The sequence below is a fragment of the Pan troglodytes genome, chromosome 5 (genome assembly GCF_028858775.2).
Source record: "Pan troglodytes isolate AG18354 chromosome 5, NHGRI_mPanTro3-v2.0_pri, whole genome shotgun sequence".
In the NCBI taxonomy this organism is placed as follows: Eukaryota; Metazoa; Chordata; class Mammalia; order Primates; family Hominidae; genus Pan; species Pan troglodytes.
In genome coordinates this window covers 175,412,228-175,431,917 of record NC_072403.2, presented here as the reverse complement: position 1 = coordinate 175,431,917, position 19,690 = coordinate 175,412,228, and the positions used below count along the sequence as shown (strand labels likewise).

The 19,690-nt window shown below is 51.0% G+C and overlaps 1 protein-coding gene and 1 long non-coding RNA gene across 7 annotated transcripts in view; one reads left to right on the top strand and one right to left on the bottom strand.

Moving 5' to 3' along the window:
* PACRG (parkin coregulated) overlaps positions 1–19,690 on the bottom strand; it is a 656,455-nt gene that overhangs the window by 25,534 nt on the left and 611,231 nt on the right. For 5 of the 6 annotated variants that reach the window (XM_054686975.2, XM_016956752.3, XM_054686978.2 and 2 more), the window contains one exon: positions 10,382–10,507. The exons of the other annotated variant lie outside the window; for it this stretch is intronic. In XM_054686975.2, the coding sequence (XP_054542950.1) occupies positions 10,382–10,507 (126 nt within the window). The remainder of the gene's footprint in view (positions 1–10,381; positions 10,508–19,690) is intronic. 6 annotated transcript variants of the gene reach the window in all.
* LOC129144419 (uncharacterized) lies at positions 1,251–9,551 on the top strand. Its single transcript, XR_008548858.1, has 2 exons — positions 1,251–3,086; positions 6,083–9,551. It is a non-coding gene; the product is annotated as an uncharacterized LOC129144419 (long non-coding RNA).

The window sequence follows — 19,690 nt, the reverse complement described above, 5'->3', positions numbered from 1 at the left end:
TTTTTAATATAGACAAGGTTTCGCCATGTTGGCCAGGCTGGTCTTGAACTCTTGAACTCAGGCAATGTGCCTGCCTTGGCCTCCCAAAGTGCTGGGATTACAGGCATGAGCCACCACACCCAGCCCTGCGCCTAATTTTCAACGTACTTTGATCCTGTCAGTACTTTGAAGCAGAAGTGGCACTGGCTGGATGTGGCTGAGGAGGGACACCTGGGTTGCATTGGCTCCCATTAATGGCCAAAGGCAAGGAGGGGAGAAGATGGTTCCTTTTTAGAAAGAAACTTAAAAAGCAGCAAAACAAAACACACGCACACACCCCCAAAAATGTCTTGGCTGTGGTGGCTGTGGACCTGCACCCCTGGGATGGCCACATCATCCTTCAAAAAGCTGCTGGCACCTCCACAACCTGCTCAGCTCTAGGCCACGGCCACAATCTTCCTGGGCTGCCCCTGTCAGATGGAGCTCAGTGGAGCCACGAGGTCTGGGGACCTGGATGTCCCAGCTCATCCCTGGATTCCTCCAATGGGCATCTAGCTCCAGGGCCCCTCACTGGGTTGGCCGAGACTTGGTCGGATCTGCACCGCACTTTGAGGCTTTCCTTGCCTGATCCTCCCCTTTATCTCTTACAGGTGTCGTCCCCCAGGAAGTCTCTTGCCCTCCCTCTCTGCACAGGGAGCCGCTTCCCACTCTGTCCTTCGATGGACACGCTGATGCAGCTGGGAATGAGCTTGGAAACGCTAACTGACCAGAGTGATTTCTGGGCCCTGAGTGCATTACAGATGGAGAAAGCTTCTGAATTCTCTATGGAACTCCAGGCCTGACCTTGGGATGGGAGGCGGGCGGCTGGACCCACAAGGAAAGAGGCCTTGTCCTGCGCCACGGAGGAGGTGGGGAGCAATCAGCCGGCCCCAGGCTGGAACCTGAGGAACCCAAAACACCAAACGCCAGGGAAACTTTCCCTTCCTTTTTTCCAAACATATGTTCAAGTTGGGGGTCTGAATATGCAGTGGGCTGCCCTATTTCCCAACCCGGCTTTGGGGAAGTAAGTCAACACAGGCAGTTGCTGAGTTTGCTTACTCTGTGCAATTTGTGTAGTAACCAGCAGCTAGCAATACACTTTACAGGTGTGCTGGAAGATAGTTATTTCAAGGAAAACAATGATTCTCTTTAGAAAGTAAACTTCTGAAGGAGGCATCAAAACTTTGAATTTTGATGCAGCATTTTTCTTTTTTTTTTTTTTTTTGAGATGGAGTCTTGCTCTGTTGCCCAGCCTGGAGTGCAGTGGCACAATCTCGGCTCACTGCAACTTCTACCTCCTGGTTTCAAGCAATTCTCCTGCCTCAGCCTCCTGAGTAGCTGGGATTACAGGCACCCACCATCATGCCCAGCTAATCTTTGTATTTTTGTAGAGACAGGGTTTCACCATGTTGGCCAGGCTGGTCTTGAACTCCTGACCTTAGGTGATCCCCCCACCTTGGCCTCCCAAAGTGCTGGGATTACAGGCGTGAGCCATTGTGCCTGGCCTGACGCAGCATATTTTTAAAGACAGGATGTACATGTAATTTGGAGAGAGATGGCCGATTCCAAAATATTGCAGGTACGATGGCATCCTCCAATGATAAATACTTCCCAAATGGTCCTGTGAGCACTCCCAACTTCCTCCTCTGGCCAGTAGCCTTTCAAGCCAAGACCTCAAACCAGCAGGATTTTATTTTAACTGTAAGGAGAGGACAAAGGCCATGGAACGATGCCATCCAGGCTGCCCTTGGCCGGCCTCACTGCCCCTATCTGCAGGAGGCTCAGGAAGGTTTCCAAATGCCCAGAGTAGTGTGGCTCGGGTGCTTCTCGGAGTCATTCTCACCCCACTCACCGGAAGTGGGAAGGACAGGAGAACTGTCAGTCAGGTCGGCCATGGAGGTCAAAGGCAGCTCTGTTGAGAATGTGCGGATGTTTGTCCTTCCAGATGGTCCAGACAAGGGATGGCACAGATTTCATTCCCGCATTGTCTTTTGACCGCAGGTGCTACCCCGAGCACTGTCTGGGGAGGATTTCAAGGCTGTGCCCAGGCCACCCCTGATGGATGTATCAGTCACTTCAGCCGTGGTGCCGGCAGGGAGCCCAAGCGCAGGAGCATCCTCTGTCGTCCTCGCAGCCGGGACCCTCTCATTTCCTGTCTGCACAGCAGCCCCGGCGTGTTCCTCTGTGAAAGCCAGGAGCACGGGGGCGACACCTTCTGGGCCTGCCACTGTTCCTTCAGAAGTGACCTTTGACCTCCCCATCAGCCTGTGCTGCTAGGTCTGGGGTCATTTTCTGCTCAGATATCTCCTCTCCCTGACGATCGATTCCCCCTGGAGGGGTGAGCCACTGTCGGGAGGGGAGACGGAGCTGAGCATGCAAGGAAGGGCAACCCCAGCCCAGATCCTGGAGGGCTTTGGGCTTCCAGGTAGAAGCCGGTCTTCACGTCAGCAAACCAAGAAAATGCCTCCCTGAAATGGTCTCCAGGTCCCCCCAAACACCTGCCTCCCCCTCCAGCCTTCTCCACTGATGCCTGCAGCTGCATAAGTAGTGTTTCATTCCACCCCAGCAGGAGCTGGTACCGGTTCTTCCCTTGCCTCATGCTGGGGTAGATTTTATTTAGGGTTGGGAGCAGGGAAAGGAGCTAGAGAAAGGAAGGGTTCCAGGAAGCTGGGAAGGGAGATGTCAGGTGGGGTGATGTGAAAGGAGGCCAAGGACCACCTTTGCCTGTATGGTGGGCTGAACTGTGTCCCCACAAAAGATAGGGCGTCCTAACCCCAGATACCTGTGAATGTGACCTTATTTGGGAATAGAGTTTTTGCAAATGGAATCAAGTCATGATGACGTCATTAGCATGAGCCTTAATTTAATAGGATTGATGTCCTTCTAAGAAGAGAAGACGGGGACACACAGGAGAAAGCCATGTGATGAAGCAGGCAGGAGCTGGAGCGACACTACCACAGGCCAAGGAACATCGGGACCAGAAGAGGCGAGGAGGGGCCGTTCCCTAGAGGCTTTGGAGAGAGCATGGCTCATCAACACCTTCACTTCAGACTGGTAGCCCCCAAACGGTGAGAGAATAATTGTCTATTGTTTTAAGCCCCCTGGCTTATAGTACGTTGTAAAGGCAGCCCTAGGAAGCCCTAGCCAGTTTCACTCATTATGATAAATATCATAGATGATGACTGTCATATATTGGATGTGCTGGAGATCTTAACAGCCACAGAATAAACTGCAGGCCAAAAAAAGAACATTCATATGAGGTCCCCAGCAGGGGCTGGCTGTGCAAGTCAGAGACTGCAGAACCAGGTAGGCAGACAAAGCGAAATTGCCTGGAGCTGGACACATATGTGCACCACTGGGAAATAAATAGACTTGCGGTGGAAATGACCAACGTGGATGGCCAGGGAAATGCCAGCAGCAATAAAAGAAAAGAGTGCGCAAGGCCTGTAAATCAGCAGATGCGAGAGCTCCCGAAAAGTAGCGAAGTCTGAAATAAAAGGCAGGCTCAGGCTCGTGGTCCAAGAAGTTAAAGCAGGAAATGAGAGCGTGGGCACTGTGTGTGCTGGGCTCCCAAAGACTGCAGGGAGTGGCCAGATGTCTCCAGAGGCAGCGTCATGTGGAGCAAAGGGGACCTGAGGAGTGTCAGCATCCTCGGTCACCTCCTCCTTTGAACCAGCTGTTCGGAATCTGGTCTCTTACTTAGGATAATTGTAGGAACTGACTTTTTTTTTTCTTTTCTCACCTATTGGCTGACTGAAAGAACCGACTTTAAAATGAGCACCTCCCTCATTAGAATTGCTCAAATGACAACAGCTGCAGCGGTGGGAGCAGCAGCAAGTTTGAAAATCCAACAGTCTGCATTCCACAGTGACAGTATTCTTGGTCACCTCGGAGACATGGCAGCCGGGAGCCACGGCTCTCATTGCTCGGGGTTGGTTGGGTTACCAGCCCTAGGGCTACAGAATGTATCTGAAAGAGAGGCTTGGCTGGCAGTTTAAGAGGGGTGCAGGACACCAGGATGGGGTTCACGAGGCAAGAGTGGATGGAGCCTGTGGCCCAGTTGGGATGAGATGGGACAGTTCCAATGGGCAGGACAAACCCCAGCCACCGTCTCAGGTTATTTGACAGGAGGTAAACAGCAGACAAAATCCTGGAGCACAGGGGGGCAGGGCTGTCTCGTTCCCATGAATGGCAACATTGGAGGACTGACCCCCAAGAGCGTGGTTTTGTCGTCAGCCTCAAAGGCATGGCTTTCTCTCTGGCGTTGGCAGCAGCCGCGTAGCACCATAGCTAGGGAGCAGCGGCCTAGATCCCTCACATTTATTTCACTTTGACTCTTTTGACCAAAGCACCACTGTTTAAGGCCTCATTTTTCTTCTCCCACGTGGAAAATCATATTGCTTAAATTTAAAAATGAAGATAGATAGATGGATGAAAAAATCCCCATAGAGCAAAATTCTGCCTGTGACAAAAAGGTCTCCACGTCTGAGGTGACAGTCAACTTCAAGTGACGCCAAGAACATCAAAATCTCTCTATAAAAAAAGAATAGGAAGCAATAGGGCTCGTGAAAATGCCACATCAAGAAAAGTCAACAAATACATACTTAGTGGTAACTATGGTTGCAGAGAAAGAGAAAACTTAAAACAATATGAACATATGTGGTTATATAGATTGAAAACCCACCGTGTCATAAAACCCCAGGACACAGAACGCATCAGTGTAGACAGCAGCTGTACAGACAATGCTGGGGCGGTTGTGGAGTGGGATTAGAAGACAGGAGGCGCCATCGAGTCAGCTCCAAGGCCATTAGCCTTGTGACGCCGGCAAAATGTGTGAGTGGGGAGCCTCTACGTTCTCTCCTGTGAAATGGGGATGACAGTACTTCCTTGTAGGGTTGTGGTAACGAAGTTATTCAGCACAAAGCTTGGCATGTGGTCATAACAAGGAGTGGCGGATAATAATAATATGGTAACAGTAGGCATCATTGTGAGAAGGGACAGAGACTCAATGTGAAAAGTATAGAAAGGGCTCTTACAAATCTCCAAGCACATAAAAGTCCCTAAAAGACAAATGGCGAAGGGTTCACAGTTCACAGAAATGGAAAAAAAGAAATGAATGAATTCAATGAATATTAGGGGAAGAAAACCGTTACTAATTAGTGATGAAGCACAAAGTAATGCAAGTATCCAACACCATTTTGACAGCACTTGAGAAATGATCGAGAATTCAGAAACGCGGTAAAAACTGACGCTGGTCCCGACAGTTAAGTAGGAATATCCAGGAGTTCCTGACGGTAGTGCAAAAGTATTTGATTACTTTGGAAGACCATTTGGTAATTCTCATCAAAAGCCAGAATACGCTACACTTGGATTTCATCATTCTCTTCCTGAGAATGAAATAATTCAAATTAAGAGAAAGCTATACTTATAATGAGACATGTAGTTAGAATTATGAGAATAAAAATAGGTTAGCATCCCCTAATACAGAAATGGTTACTTTGTCATAAGAATACTAATTCTGTAACATATTACATGGTGATTAAAATGAGAGTGTATATAAAATAATGTTAAGTCTTAACATTATTTTATAATATAATTTATTGAAATAATTAATTACGGATATTTTTAAAATATGTAGCTAAAGATGAGATGAAGCTATCAGTTAATGCAATTTATTTGATGTAGGTAGAGGAACTTAGATACACCTATGTATGTTATTTTATTAATAAGTACATTAAATGACACATAACTAAATTATCTTAATTTCTCTCTATCACCTGTTATGAATACACGACTCCCCGTGATTCATTTTGTACTGACCTGTACGAGGGTATACAAATCTAAATCAGGCACTGAATTAAGGCACAAGCTAGCTGTGTCCTCCCTGGAACATTTCCTGACTCAATTTAGAAATATCAGCTGAGCGTGTAGAGTTGTCTCTTTGAGGAAAGCTTTATTCTCTCAAGACTACTTGGCTCCCTGATACTCTCTTTAATGTTATTATAAGAACTCTAATCTTTTAATCTGCTAAATCACTCTCTATTATTCTTATATCTCAAAACAGCTTCAAAAGTCACTGGATTTTTCAATGAGAAGGAGAAGTTAGGCAGCTACCAAATAGCTGAAAGAATATTAAATCTGATGGATCCAGCCAAATAAAAATGTTCATTCATAGGATCTGTGGTTGTTGAGGAATCTTCTAAGTTTCATAAATGGCAAAAACTCTTTCTCAGACTTACAGATCAGACCTCACATATGCATGAGAAGAGAAGCTATTTTTGTCTCTGGGTTCCAGTTACACAGCCACAGCCTGGAAGCTTTGTTCTCAGAATTCATGCTGTCATCAAAAGGACTCAATACAAACACTGCAGCCAGCCTGCCATGGCTTAGCTGTGACCGCAGCTGCAAACTCTTCTGTCATGTGAAAACTTTTGGCTTTTTCCGGGTGTGGAATGCCTGTTGGTCCCAGCTCCGCCTGCCTTTCCTCCTTCTGGAATCGTGTCCATCCTTTCAGTCAACTCAGTTTGTCCGCATCTTCCAGGCCTCATACCTCCGCCTGATCTGCATGGCAGTGGTGGGCTTGCTCTTTGTGCTATTACACTGACTGTGATCGTGTTTAGCGAGTCAGCTTCTACAAAGTCGACCTGCACCTGTGTGATGTCTCTCCCTAGCTGGATGCAGCTTCTCCATGGGCTAAGTTCATCATGTTAACAGTGCCTGCCCCACAGGCCCTCAGGGGATCTTAGTGGGTGGTCTATGGAGAGACTTTGGCGGGTATATGAATCCCCAAAATTGTAGGCAAAGTTTGTGTATGCTGTGGCCTATTGACAGCGGGGACTCTGCCGCTGCTTTCTCCTAAGAAGCCTCCTGGGGATTTGAGTGAATTATGGTGGTCTCCTTCCCTCTGAAGTGATTAGTTTTGGCTTTGGCTCAACATGGTGCAGACCCATGGGATCCAAAGGGAAGTTGGCCGGGCATTTCTGGGAAGGATGTCTCTTCTTCTGATTTCTGAATGAGGGTAGGAAGCCCTCTTCTTCATCAGACGCCATGGCTCTTACACGAATGATGCCTAGAGCAGACACAGCCCTTCCAGGACCAGAGGCCGAGGCTGACAATGGGACAAGAGGGCAGAGGAAGAAGTGGGGAGCACCTAAGCCTTCCTCTGACCAAGCACTGTCCTAACCAATTCTGATTGGTTCACTTCTAGTTACATGATATAATAAACGTCCTATTTCTTAAGGCACTTTTAACATGAGTGCAGCATTTTAGAGTTTCATCAGGTGATCCACTGGATCTGAGTCTCTGCTCAGGCTTAAGGATGCCCATAAAGGTGCCCAATTAAATGTTGATTGGTTGATTGGCACACAGAGAATCGCTGGAGGTGCCGCTGAGTCATCCAGGTGCTAAGGGAGCTTGCCAGGCCTGTCTGGAGGAGGGTGGCCAACTGGAGTGTGTTGTTCTCTCACTCGAGTCCACTGCCCAGTGCTGCCAGGTGTGGGAGAGCAACTCAGAGAGGGCTGGATGTTAGACCAGGCAAGGTCTTGAGAGTGTCACGCTCAGGGAGATGCCCAAGAGGGGACCAGCTGGCTGTTTGTGTGGGTGTTTCTTCACTGGGTAAACAGGAGAGAGTCCTCCTTATCAAGGGCCTGTAGAGTAGATGGACTTAAGCTTTTGCACCCACTCTGGCTGAGCTGTAGTGTTAAGAAGGATTCTGAAGCTGTGTCCATATTTAGCTGGAAACTGTGCCGTGATTATTAGTTAAGTGTCCCATGGATACAAATGGAAAGAATCGAGGCATTCACGCCAGTGATTCATCCCCCCTGTCTAGGGTCTGGTTCTCGGCTTTTTAGATCAGGAGACTCAGGGAGCCCCTTCAAAGTAGATACCCACTTCAAAAGTGGGTTCATCTATCTCCTGGAAAATGCCCCACTCCCTTTGATAGACTGTTCTGCTCAAAAACATCTTCTGACTGAGCACAGTGGCTCACGCCTTTAATTCCAGAACTTTGGGAGGTTGAGATGGGCAGATCCCTTGAGCCCAGAAGTTTGAGACCAGCCTGGGCAATATGGTGAGACCCCGTCACTACAAAAAAATAAAAACAATTAGCCAGGTATGGTGATACAAGCCTGTAGTCCCAGCTACTTGGGAGGCTGAGGTGGGAGGATCAGCTGGCCCCAGAGGTCAAGGCTGCAGTGAGCTGAGATCATGCCACTTGCACTCCAGCCTGGGTGACAGAGTGAGGTTTTGTCTAAAAAATTAAATGAATAAATAAATAAATAGGTCTCTGAGGCTGAGGACAGGCATCCTCCGGGGATGGGTGGCGCTGTCTGAAGCTGTCTTCCTCTGTCAACTAACAAGCTGGCACCAGAAATACCAGCTGGTCTCCTGGGCACTCGGTGGACCCTCAGCTCTTCCTCGGATGGTGGTGGGCAGTCTCGGACACATCTCCTTTTTTGGATCCCGTGAGGAAGAGTGTGACCTTTCTGCTTGGCACTTGGCTCATCAGCCTGATGCGCGCATAGCGTGGTAGAGGGCCAGGTGCACAGACGTGGTGCTGTGACCCTGGGGAACGCTGTCTCGGGGCCCACGTCTCCCATGCAGAATGAAGGGCCCCCTGCAGATCTGCTCCACGTGCCGTGCAGTTGCTGGTTCTGATTAGGGAATGGTTTCCTTTAGTCCCTCCGGGTCTAGGAATGCTCTCTGCCCACCTGGACACTGTTGGGTGAGCACAGGATAAACATCACGAAATGAAGAGTGCCATCTGCAGAGCCAAGAAGCAGAGGCTTGCTTGGAGAAGGACAGGACTGGGCCTAGAAGGGTTTGGCGGGTGGCTCTGCCTGGCCATTTGGGGACAGGAAAGGAGAGGGAACCCCAAGTAACGGGAGCGGCCTGAACAAAGGCCGGGACAGGATGTAGGGCTTGCTTGGGGCCTGGTGACTGAGGCCCCATTTGCCTGGCCGAGGGTCTGTGTTCTACTCAGGGGTGAGAAGTAGGGAAGGGTTGCAGGAGGTTAAGGACTTGAGGAAAATGAGACTTTAGGAAGACTCCTGTGGCTGCTGCGGGTGGGAGGGAGAGGAGGGGCTCCAGAGAGGCAGAGAACTGTCCAGGAGGGGGTGAGTCTCGGGCTGAGGGTGCTGGCTCCATGCTGGGGGTTCATACCAGAGGCCGCCAGGAGCTCAGGTGAGGGCTGCTGAGGAACTCCCTTTCCTTGGCCAGGCCTCCCTCCCCTCCTTTCCCTTCCCAGGTGTGCTGACGACTCGGTGGGCTCAGGTGGTGCTGGCCTCCCGTGCTCAGGGACTGAGAGCTGGTTGCTCCTTCCTACACAGCCCCTCTTTGAGAGACTGCAAACCTCCCCCCAGGCAGGCAGAGCTGGGGGACGGGGAGTCAGCCACCGATGTGCTTGAAGCAAAGCAGATGGTGCTCTTGGCCCAATGGAGGTGGCCGAAGGACATGACCTTCCCCCCGGCCTTTCTTTTGGGAAAGGAAGTCTTTGGTAGTTTGTAGCAACTGAATAAATCTTGTCATTTTGATAAGCAGGGTCCCCGTTTCGCTCCCTGAGTGGAGAAAGCGCCACACTTCCTCCGATTGTTCCCGCTGATGGCATTTGAGTCTGTGAGGTGGGATTGCTGTCCCGGGGAGTTTAGGAAGGAAGTGCAGGCCCCGCCGCGGTGGCAGGAGAGGCGTGCGGTGCGGGCCGGTTATTCTTGGAGGTTATTTCCATCTGCTGGGCCTGGAGCAGCTCAGGTTTCTGCACCCAGGCCAGCCACGTCATGGGAGGGTGAGGCTTTGCTTTATAATAATAGACTCAGGCTCTCCGGGCCAGGCTGGCGGCTCCTTGAGGACATCAGGCCGCCCTGGCTCAGTGTCCCCCAGGACCTGGAGTGCCCCATGAGCACCCGTTTGGTGTCCCTGCCATGCCCCAGGACCCTCCATGAACAGCAGCTCCTCACGCAGCTCCCAGAAAAAAGCAACTCCCGGGAGACTGACCCGGGAAAGCCACGTGGGGAGAGCCCGGCCGCAGCTTCCCAGAGTAGGAGGAAGAAGGTTCTGGTGACCCGAGCTGCCTGTGGTGTGGCAGCCACCGTCCTGGGAGGCAGGAGCCCCTGGCAGGGCGAGGGTTTGCTCTCTGTCTTCCGGGCCCCCATGCAGGCCCCACTCAGGCCACTTTATTTTTAAATTTCAAGTCATTTTTATGGTTATAGATGTTAGTATTAGTTTGCTGGCCAACATAAATTACCACAGACTGGGTGCTTAAGTAACAAGAATGCACCGCACAGGGTCTGGAGGCTGGAAGTCATAGGCCAAGGTGTAGCCGCAGCTGGGTCCTGCTGAGGCCCCAAGGGAGGCGTGGCCCAGGACTCACCTCGGCACCCGGAGGTGGCTGGTGGTCTTCGGTGTTCCTTGGCTGGTAGAAGCATCATCCTGGTCTCTGCCTTCCTCTTCACACAGCATCTCCCTGCATGCGGGTCTGTGTCCACATTCCTTCTTTCTATAAGGACACCAGACATATTGGATTAGGGGCCCACCCTACTGTATGACCTCATCCTAACTTGACTAATGACACCTGCAATAACCCTCTGTCCCAATAGGGTCACCTTCTGAGGTCCTGGGAGTTAGGACTTCAACACATGAATCTGGGGGCACAGTTCAACCTGCGACAGATGTGGCACATACGGATGGTAGAAACTTAGAAAATAGAGATGATCAGAAAATGAAGGAGTAAAAACTCTACATTTCTATGGCTCAGAGATCGTCACTGTGACTAGCTCAGGGTACATCCTCCTGAAGAAACCGTGTCTCAGAATGAGACAGAATGTGTATCCCGTTGGGTAGCCTGCTTTACACAACAGTCTCTATCTTTCTAGTCTGCCACATTTCTTCTCTAATACCTGGTCTGTGTTCAAATTGTGTGTTCTTTCTGGTGGCTTCGTTCAAACCAATAACCAGTCCGTGGCCATGCATGTTAACTGGTGGTTGTGTCCCTGAAGTCCTCTTTTTATGGTATTGGCTTATTTTGGGCCGGCTGTGTTGCACAACCCCTGCATTGCCTGTAAACTGGCGCTCATAGCTAAACTGCTGATGGCCTCGAGTTAAACGTTGCTGGACAGAAAGCACTGCAGGGACTTCTACTTGCTGCAGGTCAGAAGACACAAAACATCTGGTTGACCTGTGTCAGGGTTTTGCCAGGTCCAGGCGTTCCTGCACTGGATGGGAAGTGGGACAAGACGACCTCGACTGGCCCTTGCAACACTGAGGATTTTCAGCTTGGAAGTTTCTGATAGTTGTCATTTCTGGTGGCAGCGGCATTGGGAGAGGGGGCGTGGCAGGGTCTTCGGATCGGCCCAGGCTACTGCCCTTGAGGATTGCACCGAGGGACTGTCCCAAAACGTCCAGTTCTAAGAATAGTGTTCCTTGGATTCCTGACATTTTGCCCACAAATGTGGAGTGAGGGGCACGTGCTTTCCTCACTGCACCTGCGTCTCTCACATACAGCAGGCTGCGATCACACGGGGTCAGCTGCACTCTCGCCAGTCCTCCCTCCTACACCGCTTCCGGGAAGGACCATGACTTTTTTTATCCAACATTTTATGGTTTATTTTTCTTTGGAGGAACAATTTACCAGGAAACACAAATTTCATGTGTATATTTGCTGGTGATTTGACAAATGCAAACACTTTTATAACCCAAACTTCTGTCAAGATCTAGAACATTCCCATCACCCCATAAAGTTATCACTCCATAAAGTTCCCCGGCGGCCTGCCCCAGTCAATCTCAGACCACACAGAAGTAACATCATCACTGTTCCTGTTTTTTTCCACGATAGACTATTTTGTATTTTCTAGAACTTTGTGTAGATGGAATCTGCAGCACACTGTCTTACTCAGCGAAGTTCTGGGTTTTATCCACGGTGGTGCAGGTGTCCCTAGCTTGCCGCTTTTTCTTTTTTTTGAGATGGAATTTCGCTCTTGTTGCCCAGGCTGGAGTGCAATGGTGCAGTCTTGGCTCACTGCAACCTCTCCCTCTTGGGTTCAAGCAATTCTCCTGCCTCAGCCTTCCAAGTGGCTGGGACTACAGGCATGTACCACCATACACGGCTAATTTTGTAATTTTAGTAGAGGTGATGTTTCACCATGATGGTTAGACTGGTCTCTAACTCCTGACCTCAAATTATTCGAGTGCCTTGGTCTCTCAAAGTGCTGGGATTATAGGCGTGAGCCACTGTACCCCTGGCCTAGCTCGCTGACTTTTATTCCTTTATTGTGGGAACATACTGTGGTTTCTTCATTCCTTCTCCTATTGACGGACACTTGGGCTGTTTGAACATTTTTGCACAAGTAATTTTGTGTATGAATGTTTTCCTTTCTCTTGGATAAATATCCGGGAGTGAAATGAGTGGGTCGTAGTTGAAACGATGGCAGCATTTTACTCCCCCACAACAATGTCTGAGTCCTGGTGTGACCTAGTCTATTTGTTGCCTTTCTGGAGAATGTGTGGTGTATTTTAATGTGGTTGACTTGCATTTCCCTGATGATTTATGAAAAGAAGAACTTTTTTAGCATGCTTCTTGGTCATTTGTATATATTCTTTTGTGAACCTAACTTTTTAAAATTAATTTTTATTTCTCTTCCTTAATAAGCACTGTGAAGTGGCATTGCACTTAGTCAAATAGGCATTCAACACATGAATTGAACTTCTTCCCCATCCTCACCCTTCAGTGAAGACTGTCCAAGATATGCGAACCGATACAAAGAGAACTGTTTGAGAAAAAGCTGAGTCATGCCCCTTGATCATGTTGTACCTGAGTTCCACTCTCTGGGACGCTGGTAGCCTCATCATGAAGCAGATGTGGGAGGCCAGGCGGCGAGGTGCTGCTGGCCTGTGCAGTGTGCACGATATCCTCTAAGTGGGGTTGGGGGTGGTGCTCATGCATCAGGGGATGGGCATACTGGACGTAGGGGAAAGGGCAGAAAAATAGCCCTTTGCTCTAAAGAGCTCAGCTTATGGGTTTTGGTGGGGAAGGGAGTGAAAGTGCAGGGATCACAGCTGAGACCAGGGAGGAAATGAAGCACAGCCTCCAGAGTTGGATTAGTGGCCAGGGGGCAATCGTGACACCAGGGAGCTTCTTTAGGTGTCAGGCAGAGGATCTCCTTCTTTCAATGGAGAATGACATTTGTCACCCCACTTAGCAGAGGCTCCTTTGAGCCAGCTCAGATGGTTTACAAGAAAACCACTCAGAGCCACCAGGTACCCAGGGGCACTCATGGCCCGGGTCCAGCACGGCCTGGCCCTGCATCCCCTCTCCCTGCCCTGGGGAGCAGGGGCAGTGGGCACTCGGACTCAGTTTCTCTCTATTATTATTAATATTTGAAAAAAAAATTTGAGGCAGGGTCTTGCTCTGTTGCCCAGGCTGGAGTATAGTGATGTGATTTCAGCCACTATAGCCTTTGCCTCCCAGGCTCAAGTGATCCTCCCACCTCGGCCTCCAAGTAGCTAGAACCACAGGTGCACATCGCCACCCCTGGCTAATTTTGTATATTTTTTGTAAAGACGAGGTTTCGCCATGTTGCCCAGGCTGGTCTCAAACTACTGTACTCAAGTGATCTGCCCATCTCCCAAAGTGCTGGGATTACAGGCGTGAGCCACCATGCGTGGCCTTCTTCTTCCTTTATCAGCCCCATTTCTGTCCTTCCCTGGGTCGGCCCCGCCTGTTTCCACCCACGTGCTTCCCTTTATTTGCAGTAACTCATTGCATTGTTGGAGGACTTCACTGCTCTGTTTCTGTGGACCGATAGCTGCCCCGGAATTCCACTAGAGATCCTTGGACTAGGCCACAGAGATGGAGAAAGAGGAAAAGGAGATAAAAAGAAGCTGGATTAAGAAAAGGGTCAGGAAGAAGGGGTGAATGAGAAGGGGAGGAGGAAAGGGACTCAGATGATTTCTGCAGAGTTTGGGGTAGCACCCGTGAGAGGTGTCTGCTTCCACTCCGGGTTAGGTGCTCCTTCTTGGGTTAAGTGCTTCCCCCAGGTTAGGCACTCCTCCCTGGGATAGGCGCTCCCCTCTGGGTTAGGCGCTCCCCCCGGGTTAAGCGGTCCCCACTGGGTAAGGTGCCCCTCCCTGGGTTAGGCGCTCCCTCCTGGGTTAGGCACTCCTCCCTGGGTCAGGTGCTCCCTCCTGGGTTAGGCACTCCTCCCTGGGTTAGGCGCTCCCCCCTAGGTTAGGTGCTCCCCCCTGGGTTAGGCGCTCCCCCCTGGGTTAGGTGCTCAGGGCCCTGCCAGCAAATTGAGGCTGCTGCTTCCCACCCCCGGAGACACCACCTTCCCTCTCAGTGCAGGTTCACAGCATGCTGGGCAAGCAGCACCTGGTCAACACATGAGGGGATATGATAAAAACAGGAGCTTATAATCCAGAGATCCCTTGCAACACATCTCTGCTTATGCAGCGAGGACACCATTCGGAAAAGATGCCCCCCACATTTGTCTCATTTTTCACTGGATCAAACTACTCTCCTTATTCCTTTAGAATCAGGTGCTGTCAAAGACAGAGAATCAACCTAAATGGCCATCAGTGGTAGACTGGATAAAGAAACTGCGGTGTACATACACCATGGAATCTTTCCCAGACATAAAACAATGAGATGGTGTCTTTTGCAGGGAAGTGGATGGAGCTGGAGGCCATTACTCTTAGCAAACTAATGCAGGAACAGAAAACCAAATACCACATGTTCTCATTTATAAGTGGGAGCTAAATGATGAGAACACATGGACACAAAGATGGGAACAGCAGACACCAGGGCTACTTTAGGGCGGAGGGTGGGAGGAGGGAGAGGATCAGAAGCGATACCTACTGGGTACTAGGCTTATTACCTGGAGGATGAAATTATCTGTGCACCAAACCCCTGTGACATACAGTTAACTGATATAACAAACCTGCACATGTACCCCGACCCTAAAATAAAAGTTATAATAAAGATTTATTGCATTCAAATAAGAATAAGGTGCTCTGATCCTGCCTGACTCAAACTTGAAACTGTCCCCACAAAGCAGCAATTCAAATTTTAAGATTTTCCAGAGAAAATAAGTTGGAAAATGCAAGGAAAATAATGAGGAAGATGGGATGCCACTCGGTGTGACAGAGCCAGCATGGGGTCCCACGCTGCAGGTCATTAAGGACAGAACTGAGGCCTCTTAGGGATGCCTGCATAGGCCAGAAAGGATTAGAGGGAGAAGAGAAAGGTCTCACGGGCTAGAAAGCGAGTAAACATGGAAAGAACCTCCTGGCGTGGTGGCCATGGCAAGCGGGGCTCCCAGCAGAGAGGAGCTGTGAGAAAGCGCCAGGGCCCTTTCAGCCTTGGAGAAAGCAGCCTTGACAGAGGGGCCCCAGAACACTGGGAGGGGGCGAGGCTGGCACAGGATGCTCTCCACAAGGGCCACACTCCAGGGTGACTCATTCCCAGGCCCCTGCGGACAACCTTGGGCCAAGTCCCATTTCCTCCCTGAGAAACGCTTTAGCCAGGGGAGGGGGGTGACCTGCAGCATCTCTGTGGGGCGATCCCACTCCAGGAGTCAGCTCCCTCCCCTGCGGAGAGTGCCCCAGATTGGAGTCGCCTTGGCTGTATTTACTCCTCTCCAAAGGCCCGCGGAGGCAGATGGTGGTAAAATGCTACGTGGGAGAAGTAGCACCTGATTCTCTAGATCACGGATCAGAGTCCCAACTCCAGTGCTTGGGGGAAACTTTAGAGATCAAGCCTGGCCCCACCATTCATTTTACAGACAGAGAAACTGGGGCCCACAGAGTTGAAGTTACTTGGCCAAGACCTCCCAGCTGTTCAGTGGCAGCGCGTGGCTGGAAACTCTTGTTTCCTAGATCCTAACTCAGAGTTGGACCCTCACACCACCTGGAAGGAAAGGGACACAGAGAAATGGGAACCAGGGGACACTTCTGAGCCAGGAGGGTGCTGTCCTGCTTTTCTGGGAATAGGGGGGAAGGGGAGAAAGGAAAGTGCCAAGGAGGGATGCTGACTGAATGGGGGAGTGGGGGAAGGATGCGGACTGCAGGGGGAGTGGGGGAAGGATGCTGACTGCAGGGGGAGTGGGGGAGGGATTCTGGCTGCAGGGGGAGTTGGGGAGGGATGCTGAGTGCAGGGGGAGTGGGGGAAGGATTCTGGCTGCAGGGGGAGTTGGGGAGGGATGCTGAGTGTAGGGGGAGTGGGGGAGGGATGCAGACTGCAGGGGGAGTGGGGGAGGGATGCTAACTGCAGGGGGAATGGGGGAGGGATTCTGGCCGCAGGGGGAGTTGGGGAGGGATGCTGACTGCAGGGGGAGTGGGGAGGGATTCTGGCTGCAGGGGGAGTTGGGGAGGGATCCTGGCTGCAGGGGGAGTTGGGGAGGGATCCTGGCTGCAGGGGGAGTTGGGGAGGGATCCTGGCTGCAGGGGGAGTTGGGGAGGGATGCTGAGTGCAGGGGGAGTGGGGGAGGGATTCTGGCTGCAGGGGGAGTTGGGGAGGGATTCTGGCTGCAAGGGGAGTTGGGGAGGGATGCTGACTGCAGGGGGAGTGGGGGAGGGATTCTGACTGCAGGGGGAGTGGGGGAGGGATTCTGGCTGCAGGGGGAGTTGGGGAGGGATGCTGACTGCAGGGGGAGTTGGGGAGGGATGCTGAGTGCAGGGGGAGTTGGGGAGGGATGCTGATTGCAGGGGGAGTTGGGGAGGGATGCTGAGTGCAGGGGGAGTGGGGGAGGGATTCTGGCTGCAGGGGGAGTTGGGGAGGGATGCTGACTACAGGGGGAGTGGGGGAGGGATTCTGGCTGCAGGGGGAGTTGGGGAAGGATGCTGAGTGCAGGGGGAGTTGGGGAGGTTTTCTGGCTGCAGGGGGAGTTGGGGAGGGATGCTGACTGCAGGGGGAGTTGGGGAGGATGCACACTGCAGGGGAGTGGGGATGGGATGCTGACTGCAGGGTGGAGTAGGGGAGGGATGCAGAGTGCTGGATGGCGTGGAGATGAGATATGCTGACTTCAGAGGGAGTGGGAGCTGAAGATGTCCTTGACTCCCTTTGCTTCGGCCTTTGGATAAGCTGCTCTTTACAGTTTTGCTAACTTTTTTTTTCTTTTGAGACTGAGTCTCATGCTATTGCCCAGGCTGGAGTGCAGTGGTGCCATCTTGGCTCGCTGCAATCTCTGCTTCCCGGGCTTAAGTAATTCTCATGCCTCAGCCTCCTGAGTAGCTGGGATTACAGCCATGAGCCACCATGCCTGGCTAATTTTTGTTTTTTTTGTAGAGATGGGATTTTGCCATGTTGGCCAGGCTGGTCTCAAACTCCTGACCTCAAGTGATCGGCCCACCTTGGCCTCCCGAAGTGCTGGGATTACAGGTGTGAGCCACTGCACCTGGTGCAGTTTAGCTAACTTATTGAACTGTTCGATTTGCTTGCATGCACTCGGGGAATGTTAGGGTTGTGAGGGACTCTGGGGTTGGGTGGGTCAACTTCCTGCCCAGTATGGAAGTCCCTGAGCATTTCTGACTGTGGCCATTAACTCCTCTTGAAGCTTCCGAAGAGCAGGAACGTCTCCCCCGTCCTAGGCATTGAAGCAGCCCTGAGTCGGGCTTAACTGTCACACAGGACCTTGGGCGTGCACCCTGCGGCTGCGGGTGGGATTCTGTTCCTGGAGGCTGCAGAACACACCTGGCCTTGCTGCACCAGCTCCAGGCTGGCGTGTGGTGGACAGATGGAGTGGGCAAAGCACTTCACTTCCCCGAATGCAGGCTTTCTCCTCTAGGATGGAAGCGATGCCGGCCTTACAGTGATCCAGGAGTTAAGAAGAAATTACCTAGGCAGATAGTGAGGGTACGGAAGTCCTCAGTAAGGTTTTCCTTTTCATGTAAAGCAGGCCCAAATTAGTTTCCTTTCTAACAAAGAGCAGCCTGTAAAATCGAGCTGCAGACATAGATGCCGGCAGTTGTGCCAATCAAGTTCAAGACGGTGACTCCATCTTCCCTTCTCTTTGTCAGCCACGTGTACAGTAAGGGGCAGACAAGATGGCCTGGCCAACAGGAAAGTTCATTTGCATACTAAGATTAGGGTGGGGCGGCCAGGCTTCCCCCTGTGCTATATAAACGTCATACCTGATGGGACCAATCTGTGAGCCCTAATGTAAACCAGACACCGCCTCCTCAAACCTGACTATAAAATCCAGCGCATCTGCTGGCCAGCCTTTTCCTCTGGGAAGTCCCCTCTCTCTCACTAGAGAGAAAGCTGTTTTCCTTTCTCTTTCTTTCTCTCTCCTTTGCCTATTAAACCTCCATTCCTAAACTCCTCATGTGTGTCCATGTCCTCAGTTTTCCTGGTGTGAGACAATGAACCCCGGGTATTTACCCTAGACAACACAGCTTCTTCAACAGGCTGTTGTGAGCAGCAATAACAATCTCCACAGAGGGCCCAGAGCGTCATGTTGGCCTCTGGCCTCTGCCCACCCTGTCCACCCCCACATCCCAGGCCCTTGGTTGCTCCTGAGGCTGCTTTAGGCTCCTCTCCCGCTGCACTGGGGCTGTGGCCCTGCAAGCAGCCAGGAGGCTCAAACCCAGCAGAAGAGGAAATGGGAGGGCAGGGAAGACCCAGACACCCAACCACAAAGAGACCGCCATGACAGAGCCATGACTGTGGCCTGTGGGTAGAGCACACAGGCGGGGGACCCCCTGTGTCCTTCCCCCACTGAGGGCACTGCTCAGGAGGGGGTCCTCACGTGTTGGGCCTGTCTCACATTGCTGTAAAGAAACACATGAGACAGGGTAATTTATAAAGAGAAGAGGTTTAATTGGCTTGCAGTTCTGCAGGCTGTGCAGGAAGTATGGTGCCGGCATCTGCTGGGCTTCTGGGGAGGCCTCAGGGAGCTTTTACGCATGGTGGGAGGGGAAGTGGGAGCAGGAAGGTTACATGGCAGGGGCAGGTGTAAGACAGGGGAGGGGCTACACACTTAAAGGACCAGATCTTTCTAGAACTCACTCACCATGGCGAGGACAGCACCAAGCCATGAGGAATCTGCCCCTGTGATGCAAGCACCTCCCACCAGGCCCCACCTCCAACACTGGGGGTTATATCTCAACATAAGATTGGGTGGGGACAAATCTCCAAACAATATCACCTCACTTCTGGGGGTTATATCTCAACATAAGATTGGATGGGGACAAATCTCCAAGCAATATCACCTCACTTCTGGGGGTTATATCTCAACATAAGATTGGGTGGGGACAAATCTCCAAACAATATCACCTCACTTCTGGGGAGGGGAAGATGGCTAGCATGGCCACGGTGAGCTTCTATCCTGAGTCTGGTCAAGGAAATGTGAGCCAATCTCACCAGAATCCTCTAAGCCCAGGACAAGGGGTGTTCTCAACATACTCCAACCATGCAAGTAGGGTTCCTTGGGTTGCTTTGAAGGAAAAAAATTACAACTACAACTTTCATAAAGAAGCTAAAAATAAACAGATTAAATCTCATCTGTGATTAAATCCCAGTGACCCCTCACCATGGTTTTTGTCAGTGGTTCTTGGGAAATTAAAAAGTGTTTGTCCAGTCACTGATGATCAATCAGGTTTTAAAAACCAGGAGTAACGGAGAGGTCTCTGAAAAAAGAATATAACGTTGGAACACGGGAGACAGAAGGAAGTCAGGTGTGGCCGA